Source organism: Orbicella franksi, chromosome 4, assembly GCF_964199315.1.
Source record: "Orbicella franksi chromosome 4, jaOrbFran1.1, whole genome shotgun sequence".
In the NCBI taxonomy this organism is placed as follows: Eukaryota; Metazoa; Cnidaria; class Anthozoa; order Scleractinia; family Merulinidae; genus Orbicella; species Orbicella franksi.
In genome coordinates this window covers 32,393,929-32,418,971 of record NC_138148.1, presented here as the reverse complement: position 1 = coordinate 32,418,971, position 25,043 = coordinate 32,393,929, and the positions used below count along the sequence as shown (strand labels likewise).

The 25,043-nt window shown below is 39.0% G+C and overlaps 6 protein-coding genes across 6 annotated transcripts in view; 4 read left to right on the top strand and 2 right to left on the bottom strand.

Moving 5' to 3' along the window:
* Window positions 1-4,269, top strand: part of LOC145484056 (sodium- and chloride-dependent GABA transporter 1-like) — an 8,808-nt gene extending 4,539 nt beyond the window's left edge. Inside the window, exons 6-11 of the mRNA XM_081462659.1 lie at window positions 357-481; window positions 600-712; window positions 1,321-1,452; window positions 1,843-1,942; window positions 2,709-2,809; window positions 3,489-4,269. Coding sequence (XP_081318785.1) covers window positions 357-481; window positions 600-712; window positions 1,321-1,452; window positions 1,843-1,942; window positions 2,709-2,809; window positions 3,489-3,707 — 790 coding nt within the window. The 3' untranslated portion in view covers window positions 3,708-4,269. The remainder of the gene's footprint in view (window positions 1-356; window positions 482-599; window positions 713-1,320; window positions 1,453-1,842; window positions 1,943-2,708; window positions 2,810-3,488) is intronic.
* LOC145484055 (trafficking protein particle complex subunit 6b-like) lies at window positions 4,264-8,214 on the bottom strand. Its single transcript, XM_081462658.1, has 6 exons — window positions 8,078-8,214; window positions 7,831-7,892; window positions 7,189-7,306; window positions 6,598-6,681; window positions 6,040-6,133; window positions 4,264-4,863 (listed from the first exon to the last, which is right to left on the bottom strand). Exons 1-6 carry the CDS (start codon window positions 8,159-8,161, stop codon window positions 4,832-4,834), a joined length of 474 nt encoding a protein of 157 aa, XP_081318784.1. The 5' UTR covers window positions 8,162-8,214; the 3' UTR covers window positions 4,264-4,831.
* A 29-nt stretch (window positions 8,215-8,243) lies between these two features.
* LOC145484048 (fucose-1-phosphate guanylyltransferase-like) lies at window positions 8,244-12,646 on the top strand. The gene is made up of 5 exons (XM_081462651.1): window positions 8,244-8,655; window positions 9,637-9,866; window positions 10,739-11,172; window positions 11,297-11,699; window positions 12,301-12,646. Exons 1-5 carry the CDS (start codon window positions 8,244-8,246, stop codon window positions 12,544-12,546), a joined length of 1,725 nt encoding a protein of 574 aa, XP_081318777.1. The 3' UTR covers window positions 12,547-12,646.
* Window positions 12,647-13,234: 588 nt separating this feature from the next.
* On the bottom strand, window positions 13,235-15,889 carry LOC145484053 (ATP synthase subunit s, mitochondrial-like). The gene is made up of 6 exons (XM_081462657.1): window positions 15,771-15,889; window positions 15,440-15,537; window positions 15,132-15,170; window positions 14,379-14,548; window positions 13,850-14,000; window positions 13,235-13,346 (listed from the first exon to the last, which is right to left on the bottom strand). The coding sequence occupies exons 1-6, from the start codon at window positions 15,774-15,776 to the stop codon at window positions 13,241-13,243; spliced, it is 570 nt and encodes a 189-aa protein (XP_081318783.1). The 5' UTR covers window positions 15,777-15,889; the 3' UTR covers window positions 13,235-13,240.
* A 1-nt stretch (window position 15,890) lies between these two features.
* Window positions 15,891-20,482, top strand: LOC145484050 (pinin-like). The gene is made up of 8 exons (XM_081462654.1): window positions 15,891-16,038; window positions 16,701-16,811; window positions 16,965-17,067; window positions 17,323-17,414; window positions 18,180-18,255; window positions 18,724-18,879; window positions 19,380-19,518; window positions 19,973-20,482. The coding sequence occupies exons 1-8, from the start codon at window positions 15,929-15,931 to the stop codon at window positions 20,278-20,280; spliced, it is 1,095 nt and encodes a 364-aa protein (XP_081318780.1). The 5' UTR covers window positions 15,891-15,928; the 3' UTR covers window positions 20,281-20,482.
* Window positions 20,483-21,538: 1,056 nt separating this feature from the next.
* LOC145484052 (actin maturation protease-like) lies at window positions 21,539-24,641 on the top strand. The gene is made up of 3 exons (XM_081462656.1): window positions 21,539-22,240; window positions 23,276-23,637; window positions 24,316-24,641. Exons 1-3 carry the CDS (start codon window positions 22,104-22,106, stop codon window positions 24,639-24,641), a joined length of 825 nt encoding a protein of 274 aa, XP_081318782.1. The 5' UTR covers window positions 21,539-22,103.
* Window positions 24,642-25,043: the final 402 nt, after the last annotated feature.

Below are 25,043 nucleotides of genomic sequence, written 5' to 3'. Positions count from 1 at the left end.
ATAACAAGAAGACAACCAACTCTTTCTAGAGCGACTTTCAATTGCATTGAGTACCGCAAAACCTAAACCAAACCAATTACTTGCCAAGTAGACTACTTAGCTAATCTTAAACCGTAGTGAAACTAAAACCAAAGTAATTGCCTGATTACTTTCTACACTCAATTGAAAACCGTTCTAATTAATAAGCTTCCTAAATTATGAAAATGCAAAGTCGAACAAGTTTTTTTTGCCACGAGCTATGTAGCATGGAACATACCTAACAACAATGTCATTCCAAAAGCAAGCGTATGACCACAGATAAAATCTTAATCTTGACAAAATTTAATGCACTTGAGTGACTGAGTGTTTTCATCCAGGGACGCCTTGTTCATCTCACTCGTCAACTGTGGTACAAGTGTGTTCTCGGGATTTGTGGTGTTCGCTGTAGTGGGTCATATGGCGCATATACTTGGGAGCACCCCGGCAAAAGTGGCCTCGCAAGGTATAGTAAGATTAACACTTAATTTTACGATTATAAATCCGATCATCCTGTTTGGAGAAAATTTCTTTATCAATTGTCAATGAAAACTAATGTATTCGTTCTGTTGTTAAATTTGAAGGTCCCGGACTAGTGTTCATCGTTTACCCAGCCACCTTAGCACAGCTTCCTGTGCCCCAGATCTGGTCAGTGGTCTTCTTTCTGATGCTTATAACCTTGGGTCTTGATAGTCAGGTGAGTGTTTTCAGATGACGATTGGTCAACGTTTCCAAAGGAAGCTAAAGGAGATCGAATATTCAGGATTCCTTACGATGCCTTTCATTCATAACTCTGCCTAACGACTGGGGTTCTTGATGCATTACTTAACATGATGATCTTTGTAACGACAACAGATGAAAACATTTCATTTTTTTCCTTCGATCTATATCGTCACAGTAACAGTAAAAATAGAAAATTGAGGTAAGTCAGAAAACGCAACCTGAGTAGTTATATTTTCAACACTCGGTTACTTTGAAAACACACAAAAAAAAACTTTAACAAGTTGCTCATAAAAACTCAAAATCAGAAATGGCTACAGCCATGCGTAAAAATATAAAATCATAATAATGATAGCTACAGAATAAGTGTCAGCACCCCCATCCTCCATTCAACGTTTGAAATTGGTAAAATGCAAACTTGTGTTAGATGAAAGCGCTTTGTCAACATTGTACAGGGGTGGGGAGGGGCAAAATGCGTATGGAATGAATATTTCAACGCTGTAGCTGTTTGCGTTTCCCTGGTTCCTTGCTTTTATTTTATTTTATTTTATTTTATTTTATTTTATTTTATTTTATTTTGAATAGTTTGGACAAGTTGAAGTAGTGGCTGCTGCTATTATAGATCTATATCCGGAACATCTACAAAGATACAGAGAGGCTGTTGTACTTGCAGTGTGCCTGGTGATGTTTGTTCTGGGTTTGCCTTGCGTGACACAGGTGAGAACGAGACGGAACAAATCAGCGAGTCAACAGGCATCTCTTTAAGACTGCCATTTTGTTTCAGACACTGCAGAGACACTAGACATGTCGGCGAAAATCTCCATAGTGATGACATCACTATACAGAGATCCTCCTTGCCGTTTCTTATTGGTTGTCATTCTTAAAGAACTAATCAGACACCTTCAGCCACCTCTTACAGTCAAACCAACCTCGTTCCCAGGATCCTCTCTTTTTCTCAGGACCCTGGGAACGAGGTTGCAGACAAACCAACAAAAAACGCCGCAACTTCCTGCCCGTTCATGTTACAGGCAAAAACCTTAGAGTCATAAAAGTATGTGTCAGCCTTCACGGTGGCTCTTGATTTTGTGTCACTTTTTGAATTTTCAGGGTGGCATTTACGTGTTCAATTTACTTGATTCGTTCTCCGCTGGTATCTCACTGCTATTTTTGGTGCTGTTTGAATTGCTTGTTGTCGGCTGGATTTATGGTAAGAACAGTCGCAGTTAAATCTGTTGTTTAGTGTCCACCTGCCGCTCCAGTTAAGTGGCCGAGGGGTTTAGGGCGCTGGATTTGAAATCTGGAGGCCCCTGGTTCAAATGCTCCACCCTAGCACTATCTGGATTTGTTCTCGGTAGTCCCGAGTTCAACTCCTCGATAGCGCTTTGTAAATGGCTAACTGGTCAGCCTTCCACCCGTTGGGATTCTTAATTTCTTCTTTTCAGAACAACACTCACCCGGACGATCACAGTATACGAACGTTTATGTTCTATTTCAAATATTTGTTTATTCATTTACAGTTTCCCAATTAGCACAACAGTCACTTGAATATATATTTTTTAAGTAGGTCAAACCACTTTAGCATGCCATTTCTGATTTACCCTGGCAGTTTTATGTTTTCTAGTTATCAAAAAGTTTCCACGGACTTATCAAAAATTTAGCTTGTACACGCCCTTACTGGACCACTGAAACTCAAGCTCGACCATTTTAATATTAGACTCACTTAGAATACTTTCGATGTCATGATCTGTGTACAGATTTCACAAAACCTACCCCCGTTTGAGGAGGAGGCAAGACATGATTGAGTGGGAGAGATTTTATATTTTACATAACATTTTGATGTTGCGTATTAATTCAATTTGATTCCCTCTTAAGTGCAACAAGTTCGTATACTGCTCAAAACAGATCTCACGGCTGATATGTGCTTTGTTTGCCGAGCATGGTTCACAATTTAGTCCTTTCCGTCTACGCTACAGGCGCAAGAAGATTTGCCAGCAGTATCGAGAGAACTACAGGACGCCGTGTATCCAGGTGGTGGATCATGTGTTGGAAGTTCATCACTTCCTTGATGGTGATTGTAAGTTGCACCTGACTAGAAAACAAAAGTGTAAAAATGATAAATACCTTGGGAACACGAGCCGCAAGCTCCAATCTACGGCTTTTCAGTCAGCGCACGCTTTCAGAGAGGGTGTTTTCTAACTGAAAAACGCATACCAGGTCCACCGTTTCTATCTGTCGTTATTCCACCTCTTGTGATTTGAGCCCTTTAGTTATTCATGTGTAGTCATGGCATTAGGGAGGTTTTCAAAAAGCTACTGCTGAACTGAAGCCCGTAGTGCAGCCAGAGGTGCCACTTTAAGGATTTTGTGACGAAATCCTTAAAGTAACGGCCATGTAGAGTATCTTTGAAGTTGGCTACAATACCTCACTACAGGAGTAAAACTGAAACCCACGTAACACCGCAGCCAATAGTATTACCAGATAACAGTTCAGTGTACTAATCAGAACTCGGAGCGAAAAACACCTGACCTGTAATAGGAACGGGAAAAACATGAAACCGGCGGCAAACGCAGCAAAGGAGAGAAAACGGCAACAAGAGTGAGAAAATTTCACGTGCACCCAATTGGAGTTAAGCAAACGGAATATCCGAAAACTGCTCTATTCCCAATGACTTAAACGGATACCATTAACCCGGAGAAGATCGAGGTACTTACCTTGATTTCCTCTTGCATTAACTTATTTGACTTTAATCCTAGGGAATCTTTGTGTTTAGCATCGCCAAGTACCAACCTCTGGCATACGAGGGCAAAAAATACCCCAAATGGGCAGAGGGTTTGGGTTGGATCATAGCCTGTTGTTCTATGTCGTGTATACCCATCACCGCTGTCCGTGTACTTTGTCAAGCTGAAGGCTCAGTCTTTGAGGTGTGTCAAGTTTTTAGTATCTTGCCTTTGGCTGATTTGGACTTCAATTAAGGACCGTTGTTATGATTGTTAAAACGACTGTTGTTCTTTCACATTACAGCCATCCAAACTCTTTTCGGAACCTTTTTTGTAAGAACGTCTCAAGAAGGACTAAAATTTTAAGAACATGCTAAATACGTACCCGAGGTTGAAAACTGCATAAGAATTTAACTGAAATAACTTCATTTTGCTTGAAATTGAGATAGAAATAAACAGAACATATCTGCCAAACCTGCCCCTATTGCAGAGCTCAAAGTGCTTCTACCCGAGAGCATCGTTTACAAGACGGTCAAGTACAATAGAAGTACAATTGAAAGTTTTTCGAGGTGGCTTGTTGTGGTACCAACTTGTTTTCAAATTAAGAAACACGAACTTACTCAGATTCTCATTGTCACGTCAACAGTAAAACCACAGTTTTTTAATTTTATTTTTCAGCGACTTCGAAGTACGATCTTTAAAGAGGAGATTTCTAACGAAACAAACAGTAACAAGCAAGAAAGCGGGTCTCACCACACGAGCAATGCATAGCAAGCTCATTGAAAACACCACACGACACTTGATTTACGTGCAGATATTCCATTTTGTGAAGAATTCTAAGCTGGCCCTTGAGACGGTTCGTTTATAAAGGCATCCTTGCATCAATCATGTTAACAAAATAACCCGTGACAAGCTATAAACCAATAAAGAAACAGAACCAACCAAAAGAGGTGTCCTTGATAACGTTAATGTCGAACACATTGGGTGGACATTGAATCATTCCGATAGCATTAAAAATGAAGTAATAAGGTTGACCTCTTAAGGCACGAAATGGCGTACAGATTTCAAAACCTCAGGCCAGGGTATGGGGTATGAACTACATTATAAGCTTAGAGCTTTACTCAGTGACAAACACATTCCCAGCAAAATTGCGGGGTGAATTAGCCCTGTCTATGTTACTTTTATTTCATAATATTATTTACAATCTGTTAAGTAAAACTACATAAACGAAGTTGATGAGAATTGAACACAGCTGTCTTCCGTCGAGGGTTCTATATATAGCCCATCCTGTGTAGTCTTCTTCGTTTCCTTTCTCTAGTGATTTTGCATCACCGATCTTCAACATCAGCTTGTTAGTCCTAACCAATATTGGTTGACTTCTAAGATTTAGGGATCACAATTTGAAATTTACCTGTGGAAAAGATAGGGACAAAATTAGACTCAATTTTAGCAGTAGATTCCTTCGTTTTACGAGACAGGTTTAATAATTCACTAGTAATCAGTTGAAGAGTTACAACCAGTTTGGTATATATGCTGGTTACTTATGCAAGGATTTGCTAAAAATGTCAATTGATCTCCCGATTAACTATAAGTGGATAACAACACACACATTACTTGCAGAAAATTTCGGACGCTTAATTTTCGGACACTTTTTATCCCATTTCGGACAAATTCCGGACCAAAATTTCGAACACTTTCCTGACACATAGCTAAAGTAAATTTACGCCTACGAAACACGAATCAGACTGAAACACCAAATGTGAAAATGATAGTTTTACAGCACCCTCAAGGTTTTACAGATACGCCGACAAGGAAATAACACAAACTGTATCAAGCCGTTAAGTATTTCAAGCACTGTCTCAACTAGAGTTCGCTCCATAAAGGAAACTAAGAGCTTTGGAGTTACTTTAAAGTTTTAAACTGTACTGTAAATATTTCGGACGCTTAAAAATTTCGGACAGTTTTATTGTCGAACACTTTTTTTTTTGTCCGAAATTAAAATCGTCCGAAATTTTTGCAAGTAGTGTAACCGTAAAATTCTGATTATAAGCGCCAGACTTATATCAGGTCTTACATTCGTTTAAAAGTCTTTTCTGGTAGGAATATTTCCGAGAACAGGATTGAGGTTTTGTTAAATGCTCAAATGGGGTTATATGCATTTGAAATATTTAGGTATGCACAAGAAAACCACATTGTAAAACTCTCTAAACATAAAGTCTACAGTTGAAGGCTTTCTGTTGTATTATCGTAGAGATTTTTGCGTCCAAGACTTTAGGGGGCGTTACACGTTACAATAGGGGTGTTATGTCTTGTAGGGGGCGTTATGTCAATATCTGGTCGTTTAGTCCCCATGTTTATTAGCCTCTAAACGTTTAGCCCCTAACCAGAAGTCGAAAACACTGTCTATTTCTCGTTCTTTAAGCGTGAATGGGGGCTAATTGACTTCTGGTCGGGGGCTAACCAGGTAGGGGCTAATTGACTTGGGGGCTAAACAACCGATAACAGTTGTGTCTTATCGATTGGGGGTGCAATGTTGGGGGCATTATATCTTAGGGCGGGGTATGCACATTATTTATGGTATACCTACATTTAGGCATGGATAACACGTCAGCAGTAACTGAACATGTCAATCCGAGGTTTGACAGAGCTCCTCTTATGAGACCACTCGGAAAGGCTAAGAACTGTAAGAACAAAATTCATAAAAAGAAATTAGAAATTGGCTGCTGATCTATCGCTCACAAGCAGGAAAAACACAATGGACAGTGCAGCCTTCGGTGGCCATGCTTGGGATGCAAAAGAGAGGCATGCGCTTATGAGAGGTTAAAAATGTAACGTGTTATAAAGTAGCTTGAACCAGAATACAAAATCAGTGTCTGCTTACAAGACTTGTCTACCTACAGAAGGTGTCTGTGAGCCAAGGTTCACCTGTATGCAACAGTTCACTGCATTTATATCTAGATTTTTAGTCTTTTTAAGGTTTGTTTGTTTTAGTGGAGATATCTTGCATTTTGAGAGAACATGAGGGTTGTGATGCTCTGTCCTATAATTATTGCACTAATCCTTTACAAAATCCACAACATTGACCAAACACAGGCTCCTGCATTTCACCCAGAGCAAAGACTGATAAACAGTATTGATTCTTTACCTTTGGGGCATCCTCTGTATACTGCTTGCCATCTGACATTTGTGTTAAAAGCTGAAAGTTATTGTCTTGAAGCACATAAGTACCCTTGGAACAAAATACACATTGTTGAGTTGAATAAGGAATTAGCTACCACTGAATTAGTTATTGAGCTTATGTTTGGATGTATATTGACCCTTGAGCAATGCATACAAGACTACAGGCTGTTTATTCTTTACTAGTTAAGGTGATAATAGTAACTGTTACTCGTTTACAAAATAAAATGAAAAGAACTATTGAGAATCACGAATACTCAAGAATAAACCTTTTCATTGTCAGCTGTGATGGGGAGAGGGTTGGACCCCAGAAGGAAGAGGTGTTCAGCCCAAACCGGAGGACTGAAAAATAAGATTTTAAAGGTAGTAGGAACCAGAAGATCGATAGAAAGTCCAAAAAAGATCAAGGAGGGGACAAGAACTGCAAGGCAAAGATGTGCAAAGTGGGAGGTTTAAGTCTTCCCCTCCCCTCCCCTACCCTTTCCCCCCCATTTTTGGGGGGAAAAAATTGGGGAAATGCTAATGGAACACTTCATTAAAACTGCACAATCAATTTTACCTGGTGGTTTGTTCTTAAATTATCAATTTGTTTCTTATAAACAGCAGTCCAGAAGTCTTTACAGATATACTTCATAATTTCAAGTTCATCCTTGAAACGAGGGGAATCCTTTGTGAATCTACAGAAAAGATAAGCAAAACAACCGTATCTTCAGATAAAACAATGAAGCTGCCCTGGGTACACTACAGGCATTAAGGGCGGATCCAGGATTTTTCTTAGGACGGGGTGCACCACTAAGGAATGGTGTAACTGACTGGTGAGGGAAACAAATTTTAAAAGCAAATACGAAGAAGAAGGCTTTATCTGAAGGGGTGGGGGAGCCCCTGCATCCTCCCCCTAGATCCACCTCTGGGTGTAGCTGCTAAAAGTTTAGAGTAAAGGATTGCCTCAAGGTACTACTAGCCACATGCAAGACGTAACATCCAAGTGCATCTCGCACTTGGAGCTTGCTGTTCCACATGAAACCTTGAAGAACGCTTAGAGAAAGCCACAGGCTGGACTGAACCCCGTGCATGTAGAAAAATAAAACTATACATAACATTTATATGAAACTGTATTTTTAGCATGTTTTCGACCCGCAGGAAGCTGAATGCAAATCATATAACATGTAAGCTTACTCTAGAGAGTAAGAAATATACTTGCCTCTCTACCAGTCTCTGACCAACACTAAATCCAAGCCGTTCAAGATTTTGTATAACATCATTCTAGGAAAACACACAAATACAAAAGCTTGAGTTTGTTATGGGACTTCGATTCATGATCGTCTGAGAACTATAGATCATTTTTCACATTTTTTAGAACGTAATTTTTTGCGACAAGAAAGACAAAGGACATCATTTTTCACACATCTACTTAACTGAGAACGCTTTTTAATCGAAACAATACTCACATCTATATTTTTCCCCGGTCTGTTTGTGAAATAAGCGACAATTTCCATGTGAACAAAGTCAAACAGTGACTCGACGTCCGCCATTTTAGTGACCACACGCGAAGAGCTGGGCTCTAGTCTGTTCCAGATTCCATTTGGTTCTCCAAATCACTCGATCGAAACGAAGATGGCGGAAGCAAAGTTCTCGCAAACTAGTCGCAATATACGAAGATCTACGGAAAGTAAATTCAAAAAGTTTGAATCAATCCGAGGAAAAAAAGTAGATATCGCCTTCTGGGATATAGTTGTGATTACCGCTCTGGATGAAAGCCAGAAAAACGCTTACGAAATTCAACTGCAGTCCAAACTTGCCCGCGGGGAGCTTCCACTTGGAGTGAAATATCATGTGTTCTATGATCCGCCTGGACCAAAGATAGGTAACGGAGGCTCTTTCCTGGTCACTGTTGGTGACCTGTTAAAGATTTATGACAAGGAGGAGTTAGTGAACTCGAAAATAATCATGTTTCCCGCTGGAGGCTACAGCCAAAGACTGCCCAACGCCAGCGTCCTGGGAAAAGCTTTCACCGCTCTTCCATTTGGTAGGTTTATGATTAAGCTTAATAATTTATAGTTTATCTTGTGCTTTTACCTGTAAAATTAATTCTGTTGAAATTCAATATTTATTATATTTGCGCAGTTTAACGGGTTTTTTTTTCAGCCTTGTTTACTTCTTAATTTTTAAAAAATTAAAATATGGCCACATGTGCAGGTAATTTTAATTTCTCAGAGGGGATCTCTTCATTGTTTTCAGAAAAAGAAAGGATTTAATTGTCCTTGAAATTAATGTAAAACTGAGACGTGGCAGGGATATCTTTTTATTTTCAGGGTGAGAAGGGAAATATGTAAGTTTTACGGTAATGTGCAATTTAATTCAAGTGCTACTTAATTTACTACAAGAAGTCCAAAGATTATACAGAGAAATTTGACATAAGTAAATAGCGAACTGATGTATACACTGTGTAGTTTATACCGTTTTGATGACCTGAAAATCTTTGTAATTATATTTTCTAAAGAAATTTGCCTTAAAAATTCTGATGATAACTAAAGATAATGTTATAGTGGACTCCTTGTGGGAAAGAATTTTGCATTTCAAAACTTAAACGAGTTCTGTCTTCATATGAGCACCAGAAGTCACTGCAAAGAGACACCAGCATGTAGAGTGTTTTCACATGGACTTCACAGCAACCATGTTGGTGTTCCAAAACAATGAACAGGAGGCCATGTGTCCAGCCACATTGGCGTTCCAGACCAATCCTGTGGGAGTTGAAGTCTTTTCTTTTGTAAACACTTTCTTTTGTTCTAATAAATTTGCATAGCTGCATGCTGCATGAGTGCAAACGATCTATAGAGGGGGGCTTTATACTTAGAATAGATTGTAACTGGCTTTAGGCTTATATTTAGAAGGACTTATTATAAGAATGATAGGGAAGAACAGGAGGGAGGCTAGGAGCTGCAGGTTTGCTTGTCAGAATTTTCTGGTGTTATTTCCAAGCTTGATAACTGTTTCATTATTTTGGTAGGTGATCCTCCCTTTCAAATGGTAGAGCTTCAGCTGGCTTTGTTCATTGAATTTCCTGAACAGATGAGTCCTGGTATCTTTGTGGTGGCTTCAGATATCCTGGTGCTGTTCAACAGTGATGGAGATTTGTCTTTCACAAAGCCAGGCTTCACAGCATTGGCTCATCCTTCTCCAATTGTTATTGGTACAACCCATGGTGTCTTTGCACTCAGTGATGGTCAAGCATCTGAGGTTATTACATCTTCTAATACATTATATAACTTACTACCCCAGAAAACAGATTCATGTTTAAAAGGGACAACCAGATAACATCATTGTTGGCACATAACCCCAGTCTCTGCATCTTGAGCAGCATAATATTGTTAAGTACTGTCACTAAATGGGATGCTAGTCCATCGCAGGTAACTCTTCCCCCCCCCCCCCCGTCCCCCCACCCTCCCTGCCAGCAGTTTGCCAGGTTGTCCAGGCTGATGACTCAATGATACTCACTTGATACACTTCTGAATGGAGAGAGACATTGGGAGACTAATTAAAATTATCCTTCCTAAGAACACAGCGCAGTGTCCCTTGCCTGATCTTGAACTTACACCTTCCAATGCAGAGTTCAGCCCACTAACCATTAGATCAGCTTGCTGCTCACAATAGAGTAAATAATTTTCTGGTTACAGGTATGCAAACTAAGAGCAAAGGTTCACTTTTCTCCATTTTTGGTTATTTCTGAAGGTTTTGAATCAATTAATTAGTTAATCAATCAATCAATTTTTTATCTATCAATCAATCAATCAAACAATTTTTTTTATCAATCAATCAATCAATCAATCAATCAATCAATCAATCAATCAGCAAATCAATCTTAGGGCCACATTGTAAAGTACTGGGACAGCAATAATATTTGTGTACCGGTATCCTAAGAAGACATTTTTTATGTCAATCAATCAATCAGTATACTTGTCATTATTTTTCCTGGACTATGAAAAAGTGACAGTTTCCCAATCATAATTTGGAAGATACAAGTCCCAATTAACTTACTCAACTAATAAATATTAATGTTTTAAAATGGAATAAATGTTGATTAAAACATTATCTATGATTTTGTTTATCAGAGTAGATGCCCCATTGCTCAAACAACATGTAAGAAGTTCCTTCACAAACCATCAGAAGAAACAATGAGAAAACATAGGATTACTTTTCTTCAGAATGGCGAAGAACATGTTTACACTGATAGTGTATTTTTCGTGGACTGGAAGACAGCCAAGAGTCTATATGATTTTTCGGATGAAATCAAGCCAATTGACTGTGAAATTGATGCCTATGGTGACTTCCTTCAAGCTCTTGGATCCCAGGCATCTGCCGATTACACTAAGAATGTTGCCAATGTCACAAAGGAGACTTCTTCATTGGTAGAAAAAAGGAAGAAGATATTCAATTTCTTGAAAGGAAGACAGCTGAATGTACTGTTGCTTAATGAATCCAGATTCTATCATCTAGGCACTACTGCAGAATATATTCATTATTTCTGCGAAAATGATGTTTTTCGGTGAGGATTTAATTATCCCTTAAATTACTGAATAATGATTCCTTAGAGTCAAAAGGTGAAACATTTTTGAAAGTTTGATAGTTTGATTTTTTCCTCCTCTGTTTTCTTTTGTTGTGCTTGCCAGGTTTGAAAGCCACTTTCTCTCAGAAGTCATGGTAACAAGGAGTGGACTCAGTGAGGAGAAAATCACCACTGAGCAAAGATGTCTTATACACTGTCACCAAACAATGCCATCCAAAGTGGGACAGCAAACAGTACTGGAGTACTGCGATATCCAAGAAGAGTCCTCTGTTGGCAACAACTGCATTATCAGCAATGTAGTGATTCCTGCTGGGGCATGCATTCCTGACAATGCTTTCATGACAACAGTCTGTGTTGAAGTTGGTGATGTTGCAGGGTTGTATGTAACCATTGTGTTTGGTGTCAAAGACAATGTGAAAAAGATGACAAGATCAGAAGACCTTGGGAAGCTGCAGTATTTTGGTTGGCCTCTTGATAAAGCATTATCATTGTTAGACATGAAGCAGGTACATGTACATCATTTCCTTAAGTACATGACTACAAGTTCAAAGGAGCCACATACCCTTAACCCAGAAAATGGCTTGAATTGTCACCTTGCTTATTAATAAGTTATTGAATTGGGATTAAGAGGGATTATTATATGGTTAGCTCCGGGAGTGAGCAAGATGAACCAAATCCTCCACTGTAATTGGCTACCTGAACAGGGAAGATGGTGCTTTCTTGCCCACTCAAGACTTGCTGTGTCCCACAAGAAAAAATTCCCAAAAAGCTGTATAATAAATCCTTTATTGACCAAGCTTGCTGGTCAAGATGGCTGGATATTGGCCTCGTTCTTTTTTTGCGTATTTATGGACCGAGATAGAGTCAAGGTCCATAAACACACAAAAAAAGAATTTTGCCAGTATTCACCCATCTTGACCTCATGCGTGGTCATTAACCCATATTTATTGGACCACTCTGATCACATCTTGACGAATGGATGAATTCTTCACAAGAAACAAACAGCTATGAAGCAGGGATTAATACACATTAAAAAAAACGCCTGGGTGTGTGGGGTATGTTCCAATTCTCTCTCATCTTGTCTATCATAATTGGATTTTTTTGCAGGATTCAGATCTTGAGATTGTGAGCTTGTGGCAAGTAAAGCTATTTCCAGTGTTTGAAAGCTGTAGAGAATCTACTTGTTATGCATTAAATATGTTGAATGCTTTGAAGAATGGATCAAAAATTAAGGAAGGAAACAGTGGAGCTGTGCAGAGATACCTCTCCATGAAGGATGTTTTGGATTTCAAGGATATCGAAGGGACATTAAAGATAAGGGAAAATTTAAGGAAGAAGATTTTAGGGACATAATACAATAGACTGCCAAATTCTGTCAGTCATATTGATTTATTCTACTTATACATCTAGAATCCAAAGTGTTAACACTTAAAACAAATTTTTCATGTAAGTCGAGAAGGATTTTTCGCTCTGGTGATGACACCAAGTAGTTTTTCCTGTTCAAAAATGTTAAAAAAACTGTGTAAAATGAATCAATATTACTAATTTATACATTTAAGAATATTTTGAAAGCTGAGTAAGGGTTTAGAATTTATTTTAATGTATTAATATTTCCACTAGTACAGGTACTAGATGAGCTAAAGAAATAGGATTATAAATGGCAGGCCACTGAGGAGGGTATACGGACCCATAATGGTTTAGTGGGTAAAATTATTTAGTATTTTCATATTTTACACTCACTGTTCATAGTAGGGGTGCATATATATATATATATTTTATTTTAGGGGATCTCATCAGCATCTTTATTTATACCTTGCATTAGAATTGTTTTAAATTGATTGTTGAAAGTAGCATGTGACACGAAATATTTGCGGGTCGAGTTCAATTTTGCAGATCAGAAATTTTTTCCTATTTTGTGGAAACTAATTCAGTTTTGCAAATCCTGAAAGACTGGATGTTTTAGCTGGGTATCAATATTTGCAATTTTCAGTAAGTAACATTTCTTTGAAAATATGTGAAATATGTGAAATATGCAAAACTTGGCATTTTATTTTTCAATGACACAGTCAGGGAGTCTTTTCTGTAATGTTGTGATTGCCTCTTCTCTCTGTTTTATGCTTGGTGTGTTTACAAGGTTGAGCTTTGTCAATTTTCTGTAACAAAAGGAGAGCAGATGTGTCAAAACAACAAGAATTTATCAGTAAGGGGATTGGTATAAAAATATATCAATTTAAAATTAAATAATAAAGACTTGAAAAGGTTCATATCCTATTTTGAATAGTTAAATAGTAGGGTTAGGTGGTCCTTGATCCAGAGAGCTCAGAGAGAGGGTGGGGTTTCTGGGGGAAGGGATATGGGGGAAGGGAATGGGGAGAAGTTAGCCTGCAGTGCAGACATTTTCCATGTGTTCACAAGTTATTCGTGTTAGCTCATGATTGAATAGGTTTGCTGCCATATTGTCTTAGGAAAAGTGGGTGGGTAGGGGGAATTTTTCCTTCCCCTCCCCCTCCCCTCACTCCTACTCCCTAGAACACTTTTTCATCTCTCTCCAAGCCTCCTTCGAGTTTGAATCCAAGATGGTGCTCGCTTGATCAAAATGCCTTGCTCACCAAAATATGCCTGCATTGCAGGAAAGAGAGAATTAAGTTGCACTTACTTTAGTTCTGAGAGTGGTGATATATCAGATATACTGCCACAGTTCCCAATGTCCAGCTCCTCTAGGGTTTCTTTCACAGGCAGAAGTTTGCTCACATCAGTTACATACATACAGCTGTTTATGTTCAGCTGTTTAAGATGTTGCAGTCCAACTGAAATAGAGAGGAGGAAATGTTTAGGTTTGCTCTACTTTCTAGCTATTGGAAACACAGTGAGGTCGATGTAAAAGTTTAAATGGTATATTGGAAATCAAAGAACATGCTCCTGGTTTGAGCCCTGTTGTGGTCATTGTATTGTCTTTGTGGGCAGGACTCTTTACTCTTACTAATTTACCACTCCCAATGGGAGTATCAATGGGTACTACTTAATTAGTAGAACAGCCTTATTCCTTTTTATACATCAGGGTGGAGGGAAGTACAATGACCTTAGCCAGCTGAAACCTAGGCAACTTGAGCCAAAGTGTAACATGCAAACCACGAGGCCACCATACCAACATAATGAAAGCAGGGCAAGATTTAACATATAATTACCAAGATGTTGAAGGCCACCAGTTGTTACACTTATTCCTTTAGCATTGATTGCTTCCAATGCAAGTCTTCCTTTTGGCCCATCTGGTATGGCATTATAGTCCCAAATCCATTTTTGAGGATTCTTGAATTTAACTCCACCTCCACAACGTAACACCCACTCTGCTGCTACCCTGAATAATCATACAAGGAAAATGAAAAGTGAGATACACAGTCAGGAAGCCTCTTCCAGACATTCAATTTGATGGGTTGCAGAGTGAAAAATAGCACACAAAAAAAAATAGGGGAGAAGCACGTCACTGGAAGGCACCAAGCCTCTCTGACTCTCCTTTTTTTCCTCCACCATATTTGCCGCAGCACCCCAACTAACTGAACAACTTGAAGAGGATAACAGTGAGGCAATTCCCACTTTATAATACAAAGAATTGAAAGTTAACTACAAATCAGTAATTTTTCACTCTTGTTCGGCACAAAGTGCTTAAAGTGGGATCTTCATGTACAAAGTGCACGTGCCTCCTGTGCAATCCACTGTTTTGACAGGTGCCAGACCTTTCATACATAGACTGCCCAAGTTTTACAAAAAATACAGCTGTTTGCAGTCCAAATGAAAGGTTTTCCTTTTCCCTTTTTAAACTTACATATTTAAAAGATCTGTATGTCTGAAAAAAAAAAGATTTTATTTCACCAGTAGGAAGATCATGACAGTCTTTCCCTCCTAATCCTTCTAATATTTCATATATTTGCATCAATTTTTACCTGTCTGGACCAAATTCTTCTATTCGTCCTTCATCTACTCTATGAAAAATGTAAACAGTTTCATGTTAATAGTGTTCACTCTACCAGCTGTCAGCACATAATTTTTTATCGGGGCTGTTAAAGCGGCAACAAAGAAGTGGAAAGGAGATGAAAAGTTTATCTTTCCTCCTCCTCCTTTTTTCTTTTTTTGCTGCTCTTTCTCACACCCCAAACCTTTTACTTTTAACACGCCCTTTGCACTTGTCAACAAGTCAACTAATAAACTAACAAGCTTAAATAATAACCTAATAATAAAATATTTTTTATACCTGTTAAAAACAAAGTTTAGCCACACGTAAAATGATCTTTTTCCAATGCTTTGAGCTATTCCTTTGACGCATATCTGTCTTCTCAATGCTGTTAAAGACTAAGTAGATAATAAACGCAAAATAAGAAGTGATAATTGGGAGTGTGTGTGTGTGGTGGGGGGGGGGGGGGGAGGGAGGGGTGTACTATTGTTCACGGTCAAGACCTAGATACACCCTTCATTGGCCCTTCATCTCTTCACCTGACCACTTTCCTAGTAGCGGTCGCTGTTTTAAATTCATACCAAATGAAATGAAGTGTTGCCTAAGAATGTGTAAAACCTGTTGTACCTACAATCATAATATGGAAAAGCGTCAACCGCCCTATAATACGTTTACTGCAAGGCGTTTCACGTCCGAATGAATTTGAGAGAAAATGGAGACTGGACCTAGTCTGACGCTGACCATATAATATCGCGGTCTTAGACTTGCACGCGATCTTGAAGAAGCAAGATGGCGTCGGTGGCGGAGCTACAACGCGACCTAGAATTAGCGAGGGAAGGGCTTAAATCCGTGGATGAAAACATCAAGAAACTTACCGGAAGAGATCCTTCGGAATTCAGGTAAAAGGGCTGTTTTCGTAATCAAAGTTAACCGAGAGGAGGAAGTTTAATTTACGCTTTGTGAAGAGTCCCTGGACAGCTTGACTCGTTTCTCGACATTATCTGCATCTTTCTGTAAATAGTAGGCTTAGCTTGTTTAGTTTCAGTTTGTTAGTCTTATCTTACATTGTAAGCGTATTTATTGTCTTTTCATCTGCACTCTGCAATGTTGCGGCTGAATTATAGAACGAGTACAGACCTTTGTTGCGGTGAAATCAACTCATGAAAACTGAAAATTTTAAGGGAATTCAAGAACCATAGCGACAGCTAGCACCTGGCTTTTCAAAAAGTGTTGATCGGAGTCTAATATCCGTCCCTTTGGTAGTGATCCAGGCATTTTTCCACGTGTATACACTTTGAAACTTATTTATTTTTAAATAAAACATTCATTTTTATGTGTCAACAAAGTTCGATTTACTATTTACAGTCATGAAACCTTCTTAATCTGACCACCATTAAACCACCAACATATGTGACTGACAGATATTTTCATTATGACAAAGGTAATTGGTTGTAATTGGTAACAGGGTGGCTTTAGGCAAGGTGTTACTCAGGGCCCAAAAACTAACCCAAGGCTTTTCTCTTCTTGGAGCTCAGGATAAAATGTATTGTGTTTGATTCAGACCTGCAGCAGGACGGCGTGTGATGCTGAAGAGGGACTTCCCAGAGAGGAGCATGGCACTGGGGCAAGGACCAGCAACTAAAAGACGTGATTCATCTGGTGCACCAGGAAGGTTTGTCTGTCCGCCGAAGCATACTGTACAGCTTGTAAATTTTGATTGGTGTTTTCTAACAATAATGCAGGTCTGGTCTATTTGTACAAACCTGTTCGGTTTGACATTTTCAAGTAGGAATATAACATGTAATTTACTTGTTTATTGTAACAGACTCTGGAGTCGTGTGGTAATGACAAGGACTTCACAGGACCGAAACCACCCTTCCTCGCGTCTGGATAGTGAAGGCGAAGAAGAAGAAGATGATACAGACAAGGTAATCAGTCTTAAGTGAACATTTTCTATTTCAAGGTTAAAACAGCATATCTCCTTAATGTCATTATCTATTTCTTTTAAAACTTTTAAGAATACCTTTGGTAAAGCAAGGCCTCCTAAATATTGATGATTTTGACCATATACTGATTACATGTATGTTGTAAGGAGAGATTTAAAAGATCATGACAAATATTCATGTCTTTTGATTTACAACTTGAATTATCTTCGTAAAGAAAATTAACATTATCTTTTACAGCCTGCTATCCAGTCATCAGTTGTGGCTACGCCTGCGCCATCTCGCCTCAAGAGAGATGTTATTACTAAAACAGATGACAAAACAAAGTCAAGGTTTGTCCACTGGCACCACCACCACACTCTTGTTGATTATTGTTAATCATTCTACACTACACAGTACTCGCACTTCCCCTTCATTCGTAATGTGCCACTAAAACCAGTTGCTACTTTCAGTCTACATGACTTTTGTAGACTTGGAAAACAGATACTGCTGGCTTCCTGTTCCAGTATACTTGGAGCAATTTTTGTTATTATTTTCACCTACCTAGCCACCAACTTGTCTGCATTACTCTGATGAATTATAATAAAACTTCCAAAACCTAAGAAGTGTCTCTGGACACATTGAAACACTGTACATAACAATATAAACTTCAAATTGTTCACTGGGGGCTGGCTTATACTCGTGAGAAATTTATTACCTGTATATTGCTCATTATGAGCTGATCTAAGTAATTATATTGCAGATGAATTTCAGGGACAGCTCATTCCAAAGGGTTTGTTGCTTCTAAGACTGCTTTTTTTTTTGTAGCAAACACGGTGATCCAATGATTAGTCCAGTATACTTTGGAAGTAAATGTAAAATTTAATTTTTATTTAGCCATGAATCACAGAAGAACTCTGATGAACTGGTTGTAAAGTGTAGCATTTTGAGAGTTGGTTTTGCATCAAGCACTGTGCTCCGGGTTCAAGCTCTGACTGGGGTCACTGTGTTGTGTGGCAAGTCACTTAACCCTCACAGTGCCCCTTTCCACCCAGGGTGAATAATTATAAAGATAAATGTATATAATACATGACTTACCTTTATTTGTTTTTTCTCAGAAATAAGAGAATGTTTGGCATGTTGCTGGGCACTCTTCAAAAGTTCAAAGATGATAGCTCTCAGAAGACTGAGAAGGTATTGATAAACTTGATAGGTGATAACACAAGTCTTTCCCCATTGCATATTTAAGTTTTAATATTGTCATGTTTGATGATCGAAGCTGGGGTTGTAGTGGCGTAATTGCTAGTGCACTGAGCCCTAGATTGAGGGAACCAGGCTGGAGCCGCAATGATCATTGTGTTGTGTTCTTGGGCAACAGAGCACCCTCACAATGCCTCTCTTCACTCTTGTGTATAAGGGAAGTAGCAGTGATTCTAGTCACTTAATGCTACATGTACGAAAATACGGAATTAACAAGAGATAAACACTGGCCTGCTTGGTCATTAGGCTTAAACCAGCCACTACCAGGGTCTCTCTCCTCAACAACAAGGGATGAAAAAGTAAGAGGGTGTGGGACTGAGGTCACAAACATATATGGATGTTATCTGATAATACCTCCTTACTTGTTAGGATTTACTTTTGAATTGTCCTCTTTTCCATTAGGACATAAGAAGAGAGGAAATAAACAAGAAGCTTGAAGAAGCGGAAAAGAAAGAGAAAGAAGAATTGTCCACTCAAAGAAAGGAATTATTCACAGAAAGAAGAGCAAAACAAGCAGAATTGAGATTATTACAGAGAAAAGTTGATATGGCTGAACTGGTAATGAAATAATGTATTCTTGTCAAAATTTACAGTGTACATGTTTGTTGCTACATTGGAATCCAGCTCAAGGGGGTCATTGCATTATTTAAGGGGTGTTGCAGAGTTTCAAAGTGGGTAGCTTAAAGCTGATTTTACCAACAACTTTTGACAAACCTGATTATGTTCCTACTTAAGACACTTTGCTCCCACAGTACTACTCTCCATCCAGGAATGTAAATGGCTGCCAGTGAACTGTTAAGGCAATCCGACAGAATGCTGGAGGAGGGGGAGGAGGGATGGGAGAGGGAGGGTGAGAGAGTGGTAACCTGTGGTGGCCTTAAGAATTGCAGTTGTTCTCTACATCATCCCAGTTTTTATGTGGTCTCCAAGGAAAGTATCTACCATTAACTATATATAATGCGTTTGCACGCGAGTCTGCACTATGTCCAATCTTCTGGGTTGCAATATCAGTCACATTCAATCAGGCTTCAAACTGATTTATTTATTCTCTTTTTCAGCAAGAGGAGTGGGATAAACATGGTGAGAAATTGAGCCATTTTATCATGACAAAAGCCAACCCTCCCATCTTCTACTTGCCAGCCAAACTTAATGACAAGACACAAAAACTCTTAGAGGAATCAACAAGAGCTGTGAAAAGTAAGTCAATAAACCAAGGCAGTACTTGAACTTGCACAAATAAAAAAAAGAAATAAAAGAAACTGTTGATGTTTGAAGGAGCTTGCATCAAATGTACAATATGATTACTCCACTCTCACCAGCTCACCTCCATTCTATTCTTGTTAAATGTGCTCTACTCCACTCCATTTTGTTGTAGTTGACTCTCTACTCAGCTCTATTCTTGGTGCTCTAATCAGCTATATTTTCATGCACAGACTCCTATGACTCAGGGTTGCGGATAGGTTTTCAAGGCTGGGTGTCAATAAGGAATTCCAATGAGTCAATTTCCACTGCTCCCACCAAATCATTATAAATTTTCTATTTATTTGTTGCGTCATGTAGGTGACCTTGTCGCGTTTTTGACGCGAGACCCCTCACTTGTCTGGAACACTGATGACTACACTGTGATTTACTGTGTGCCTCTTGTTTTCAGGAGCAATGGCTAAAAGAAGAGCAGAAATTGAAGAGGAACAAGAGCTAGAAGAAGAGAGAATGAAGAATGCCAGGTTGTCTGTATCTAATGAGGGTGATGGTGAGAATAAGGCAAGAGTTGAAAACACTGGTGGTGATGGGGATGTGGAAATGAAGGAGGAGAGACAAGGGGAAGTGACGGAGAAAGTGAGAAAGAGAAGTGAGAGCAGAGATCCTGAGAATGGTGTTCAAGAAGAGCAGAGTGTTCAGGAAGAAAGACAGGCAGAAGTGGTGGAAGCCATGGAGGAAGAGGATGGAGAGATAGACTAGTCAGTAGGAGATAAATGAAATCACATTATGCTGAGATTGTGATGAGTAATGCTAATGTATCATTACTAATTTAGAAGACACATCCCCCCTCTCAAGCCAACCCTTCCGTCAGGGTTAAAACTCTGTTAGCCCCATATTTATCCATCTCCTATGGTTTTGGTTTTTGTAGGTGCATACTGTAAAATCCCACTTACCTGTATTAGTCTTGGTTTTATGCTCATTGAAAAGATGTTTTCTTGGGTTTATTTTTAGGGAAAGCTAATTATCAGACAAAATTGGTAATTTCAAAAACGGCAAAGCTTTAATGTATACTGATTTTTCCTCTAAACAATGTCAGTTATTTGTGTAAGATTACCCCATTCCATGGTAGGTCATATTGATACAAGCTACAACATAGTGAAGGGGAGGTGGTAGGGCAAGGGTGGGGGGGGGGTGGGGGGTGGGATATGTAAGTGCTATATTTTAAGTGGGAATTTACAGTATGGAGTTATGATTTGTGTTTACATGAACACTTTTCCATCTTTCCTTTCTTTTGATGTTGAAGATTGCACCTCACACTGTAGGGAGTAATAGTATTTGAATATTTCTTGCCACTGCAAAATTGATCAGCAGATCCAGTGATCTGCAAATAGTAAATCAGACATTCATTCCAATGTAAGACGTTAGTATAAGTTTGAGTTTGAGAAATTTCCTGCCCTCTAGTAGTTTAGCTGACAGACAGACAGACAGACTGAGAGAAGCCTGGGAAAAAATTGTGTTTGTTTTCTGAGAGGACAAGAAGATTGTGTTGTCGTATGTGAGGGGATGAAGGGGAAAAAGAGACAAGTTACTAGGTTCCTTAGAAGACGAGAATTAACACCCTCTGCCCCTCCAGGTTACAGTAGCATTCAGCTGTATGCAAGTCGTGAGAGGTCCTCAGCTGCAATCATTCTCTGTTCATCTGACTGATGAAATTACCATTACGGTTGTTTCTTGTACATTCTTTTCATGCCATTTTAATAATGTTGTGGATCCAGAGAAAGCGTGTGATTAAAGAAGTAACAGTTAACTTCATTTTCCACTGGTCTCTTGTTTATGAACATCATTTTATTACTCTCAGTTGATATCAATTGAATACAATAATTATTGTAGACAAACAATGTTGGAAATTTAATAAAAGGTCAACATTATCTGTACATGTGCTGTATAGTTTCTTTGGACTAACTTAAAATTAATAATATTAGCCTGTTTCAGCTGCCCTCCCTGTGAGATTTTTTTTTTTTTTTTTTGAGGAGAGAGTGTGTGGGTGGGTGTGTTGCCTTTGATAATTATCGTGTTCAAGGCCACATGATTTTTCCCCAAATTTATGGAAACTACCCGATTGGTTCTCCGATTGTTTGTGGTTTTATCAAGTGTAATGTTTGTAAATTGTTGAACCCAGTGCTTTGCTTTTTATTAGTCACGCTGATAAGTATATCTCAAGATTTGGCCATATTAAAAGACCACCGTGAGAGGAGATAATCAGCATTTTATGGTAACAAAATAAATTATTCTGAACATGTGAGAATTTGCAAAGGTCATTAATGTCACATGCAAATTCCTTTCTTGTCTCAACATGTCACACCAGATTATGGTTTTAATACGTTCATAATCTATGCAAAAATAATAATTTATACAAGGAACAATCAACAGCTCTGATATTTCTTTCTGAGAAGGCCTGGGGCGAAATAAAAACTAAAAATGGCGGAACAGTTGTAAATTTTTATGTAGGACCTCTAGGACTTGCGTTTTTGTCCAGAAAAAGTAGAGTAGAAATTCGAACCAAGAAAAAGTGCAACAGCGGAATGAGTTGCAACAGCGCGCTCGCTTTTGATGTCAAAACACAGTGCCGTGAAATAATCTCGTCCATTACTGCTGATCGTAAGAACTGGCTTCTTTGTAACGGGGAGGTATCAACTCGATTTCAGGGGAAACTGCCAAGGTAAGGAGCAGGAAAGAGATTCTTTTCTCACACAGTAAAGTGGGGGCGCCAAAAGGGTATTCAGGATTCCAGGTCTCCACCCTAAAGAATCTGAAAAAAAATTAACGAGTAGGTAGTTCCATGTGTATATATATTGAACAAGAGATAGAAAATATTAAGGTACGGTTCCCTTGCGTGCTGGAGAGCACCAAGGATCGAGACACAGCATTGTTTGGCTGACCAAAATGCAAAAACACAGTGGGCTCACTCTCTTAACAACCTACACCACCCCCCACCATCGCCATCGCCATCACCATCACCATCACCCCAATTCCCGTTTGAGAAAGGAGTTTCCTTTCCAGTAACATGCAAAGAATGTTGAGTCCAATAGCCTGGGACCAGTGGATTTTGTCATCAAACTAGAGGATTCTGACCTTCACTTGCCAGACAGCAAATTTAGTTTTGTGGAAATTCAAATCACATTGGTACTGTAAGAGATGAAATTTTGGGAGACTAGTGAGGAATTACGATGTTTGGTCTAGTACGTCGCAATTACTTTTTTGGAGAGGAGGGTTTGCACATTGTTGCAGCAGCAGATGATTTCCCAATCAGGGCTTACAGGGCTGATGTGATTATCATGTTACAAAATTATGTCATTAGCCTCTAACGAACACTAGCCCCAGCATTCAGACATCTCTTTTTGCACACTCATTCAAATGAAGGGTGTTGAGAGAGAGGAAGGTTGAACCCAAGAGGAAAAGGTGGCAGGGTACTAGGAGAGAAGGGCCAGAAAAATTTTGGTAATGCATATTAATTTTGCAAAAAAACAAAGAGTCGTCTAGAGCCATGGAGGAAAAAACAACATGGAAGTCAATTTTGAAAAAGTTCTTTAGTGTAAAAATCGAGTTTCCTTCAGGCCTCAACTTTTTGCCGAATAGGTGGCAGCTCTGTAGTAGCATGGGATGATGCTGATGTTAGCTGATAAGAGTTGAAATAGATTCTTGTTTCTGGTGTTGATTCTTGAGTGCTCTCAGGCTATACAGTTGTTCTCTACAGGTGTGGATTGTCTGCCATCAGTATGGCAGCAGAACTAATACAAAATCAAAAAGCTGATACTGAAACAGCATTTTGTGCCGGGCAGGAACAACATAAAGAGGAGCTAGACAACTTACTGTCCATGGCAAGATCAAAAGGTTATTCACAGCAAGGTGAAATGTACTCAGCAGAAAACCTGGGTCAGCTTGCTAAGGAGTTTTATAGACTTGGATGTCAAGTTATAAGTTATGGATTTGAGGATCATCAATTTATTGTCTCAGAATTGCTAAAGGGATCTGCTGTGCTTGTTCCTTATGATGCTGATAAGAACCATAAGCCTTGTCTGGAAAATGGGCACAAAGCGCATTGGGCTCTGCTAACAGGTCAGTGAGATAATTTTGAACATAGTTTTCATGATAGTTTTAAACTTACAAGAAGTCATAGAAACCCCATGTTGGCTGAGAATCTAGTATTGTCTGAGGAGGAGGAGGCTACCCAGGGGTTTCATTAAGGACAGGGCAGCGGCCAAATTGACCGGCTGTGAGCAGGGCAATTTTGCAGGCCTGGTTTGACCATTTAGAGAAGAAGTTTGTTTGTTATGAAGAAGTTCAGTTCAAAAAGTTTCTTCTGCCTGCCTGCCCACTTTACACGGATCATGTGTACTTAAGGCATCTGTGCAGTGGTCGAGTGTCGATTGATATCCTTGATCGATACACTTGATCAACATATTGATCGATACTCGGTGGACACTTGATTGACACTTGATCAACAGTCGGTCTACGGTCAGCCAAGTGTCAAACAACTCAGATGCATCAGTTAAAAAGTGGTTAACTGTCAACCAAGATGTTGATGGTGTGTTGATCGAGTATTAACTGAGTTGTTGACAGAGTGTCGATCGATACCCTCGATCGACACTCAACCACGGATGCCTTTAGTACACATGATCCCTTTACACTAGCACGTATTATAATGGAAAATACTTAGATTTTTGCTGTAATAGTTGGTGAAGTTGACTAAATTAAGCCTTGTCATTTTGTAAATGTTACGTTTTTAAAACCTAGGTGTCCTGTGTCAGCTAGATGACAACATAATTGACTGGACAATGTTTAAGCAAGATGAGGAGGTGCCCATGTTGTTTCATACAAGTCCTTCATCTACATTTATCTTACCACACAACTGTAAACCACAGAACACATACTTCTGTGCTAAGCATGGTAAATCAAGCCATACAGCTGTTTGGGGTCTGGACTGTCTGAAAAGAAGCAATGCAAACCTTTTTGAATTAGACCCTTCTAAAGAAAAGCAAGTTGGTAACTTCATTGTTCCTGAAGAGGGTATACGTGTCGGTCTCTGTGAGAAAATATTAGTCATTTCTGATCAAAGATAGCAAACACCCCTACGAGAGGGGTAGCAATTCTTTAAAAGATGTGTTTGCAAACAAAATTATTTTATTAACCTGTTCTGAAAATAATGTCATCCAGACTAATATATTAGACAAGTTGTTATGCATGTAATAGAAAACAGTTTAGTATTTAAGGTATTTAAAATATTCACCCAGTTCATTTTATCATCAGCATATACAGTTGAATCCCACTACTTTGAACTCTCAGAGGAAACACAAAGTATTTGAAATGGCGGGAGCTCGAAGTAGCCGATAGTTAATGACTGAGAGGTAAATTCAAGGGAAATGGTTTTGAGTTTGAAATAACGGGGAACTTGAAATAATGAGTTACAATCAATGGGATCCAACTGTATGTCTAGTAACATTTAATCAGTAATAGTCATGGTA

What these genes read in the sequence shown, in the direction of transcription:
- LOC145484055 (XM_081462658.1), bottom strand. Translation starts at nt 8,161, where the DNA reads ATGGCGGACGTCGAGTCACTGTTTGACTTTGTTCACATGGAAATTGTC. An exon ending in ATTTAAGAACAAACCACCAG is followed by an intron (nt 6,682 to 7,188) that starts GTAAAATTGATT and finishes TTTTGTTCCAAG; the next exon opens with GGTACTTATGTGCTTCAAGA. An exon ending in CGTGTTATCCATGCCTAAAT is followed by an intron (nt 4,864 to 6,039) that starts GTAGGTATACCA and finishes TCTTTTCCACAG; the next exon opens with GTAAATTTCAAATTGTGATC.
- LOC145484048 (XM_081462651.1), top strand. Translation starts at nt 8,244, where the DNA reads ATGGCGGAAGCAAAGTTCTCGCAAACTAGTCGCAATATACGAAGATCT. An exon ending in TTTCACCGCTCTTCCATTTG is followed by an intron (nt 8,656 to 9,636) that starts GTAGGTTTATGA and finishes TTATTTTGGTAG; the next exon opens with GTGATCCTCCCTTTCAAATG. An exon ending in CATTGTTAGACATGAAGCAG is followed by an intron (nt 11,700 to 12,300) that starts GTACATGTACAT and finishes ATTTTTTTGCAG; the next exon opens with GATTCAGATCTTGAGATTGT.
- LOC145484053 (XM_081462657.1), bottom strand. An exon ending in TGGTGGCCTTCAACATCTTG is followed by an intron (nt 14,001 to 14,378) that starts GTAATTATATGT and finishes TCTCTATTTCAG; the next exon opens with TTGGACTGCAACATCTTAAA. An exon ending in TCACCACTCTCAGAACTAAA is followed by an intron (nt 13,347 to 13,849) that starts GTAAGTGCAACT and finishes CTTTTGTTACAG; the next exon opens with AAAATTGACAAAGCTCAACC.
- LOC145484050 (XM_081462654.1), top strand. Translation starts at nt 15,929, where the DNA reads ATGGCGTCGGTGGCGGAGCTACAACGCGACCTAGAATTAGCGAGGGAA. An exon ending in AGAGATCCTTCGGAATTCAG is followed by an intron (nt 16,039 to 16,700) that starts GTAAAAGGGCTG and finishes TGTTTGATTCAG; the next exon opens with ACCTGCAGCAGGACGGCGTG. An exon ending in AAGTTGATATGGCTGAACTG is followed by an intron (nt 18,880 to 19,379) that starts GTAATGAAATAA and finishes TCTCTTTTTCAG; the next exon opens with CAAGAGGAGTGGGATAAACA.
- LOC145484052 (XM_081462656.1), top strand. Translation starts at nt 22,104, where the DNA reads ATGAGTTGCAACAGCGCGCTCGCTTTTGATGTCAAAACACAGTGCCGT. An exon ending in TTTCAGGGGAAACTGCCAAG is followed by an intron (nt 22,241 to 23,275) that starts GTAAGGAGCAGG and finishes TGTTCTCTACAG; the next exon opens with GTGTGGATTGTCTGCCATCA. An exon ending in GCATTGGGCTCTGCTAACAG is followed by an intron (nt 23,638 to 24,315) that starts GTCAGTGAGATA and finishes TTTAAAACCTAG; the next exon opens with GTGTCCTGTGTCAGCTAGAT.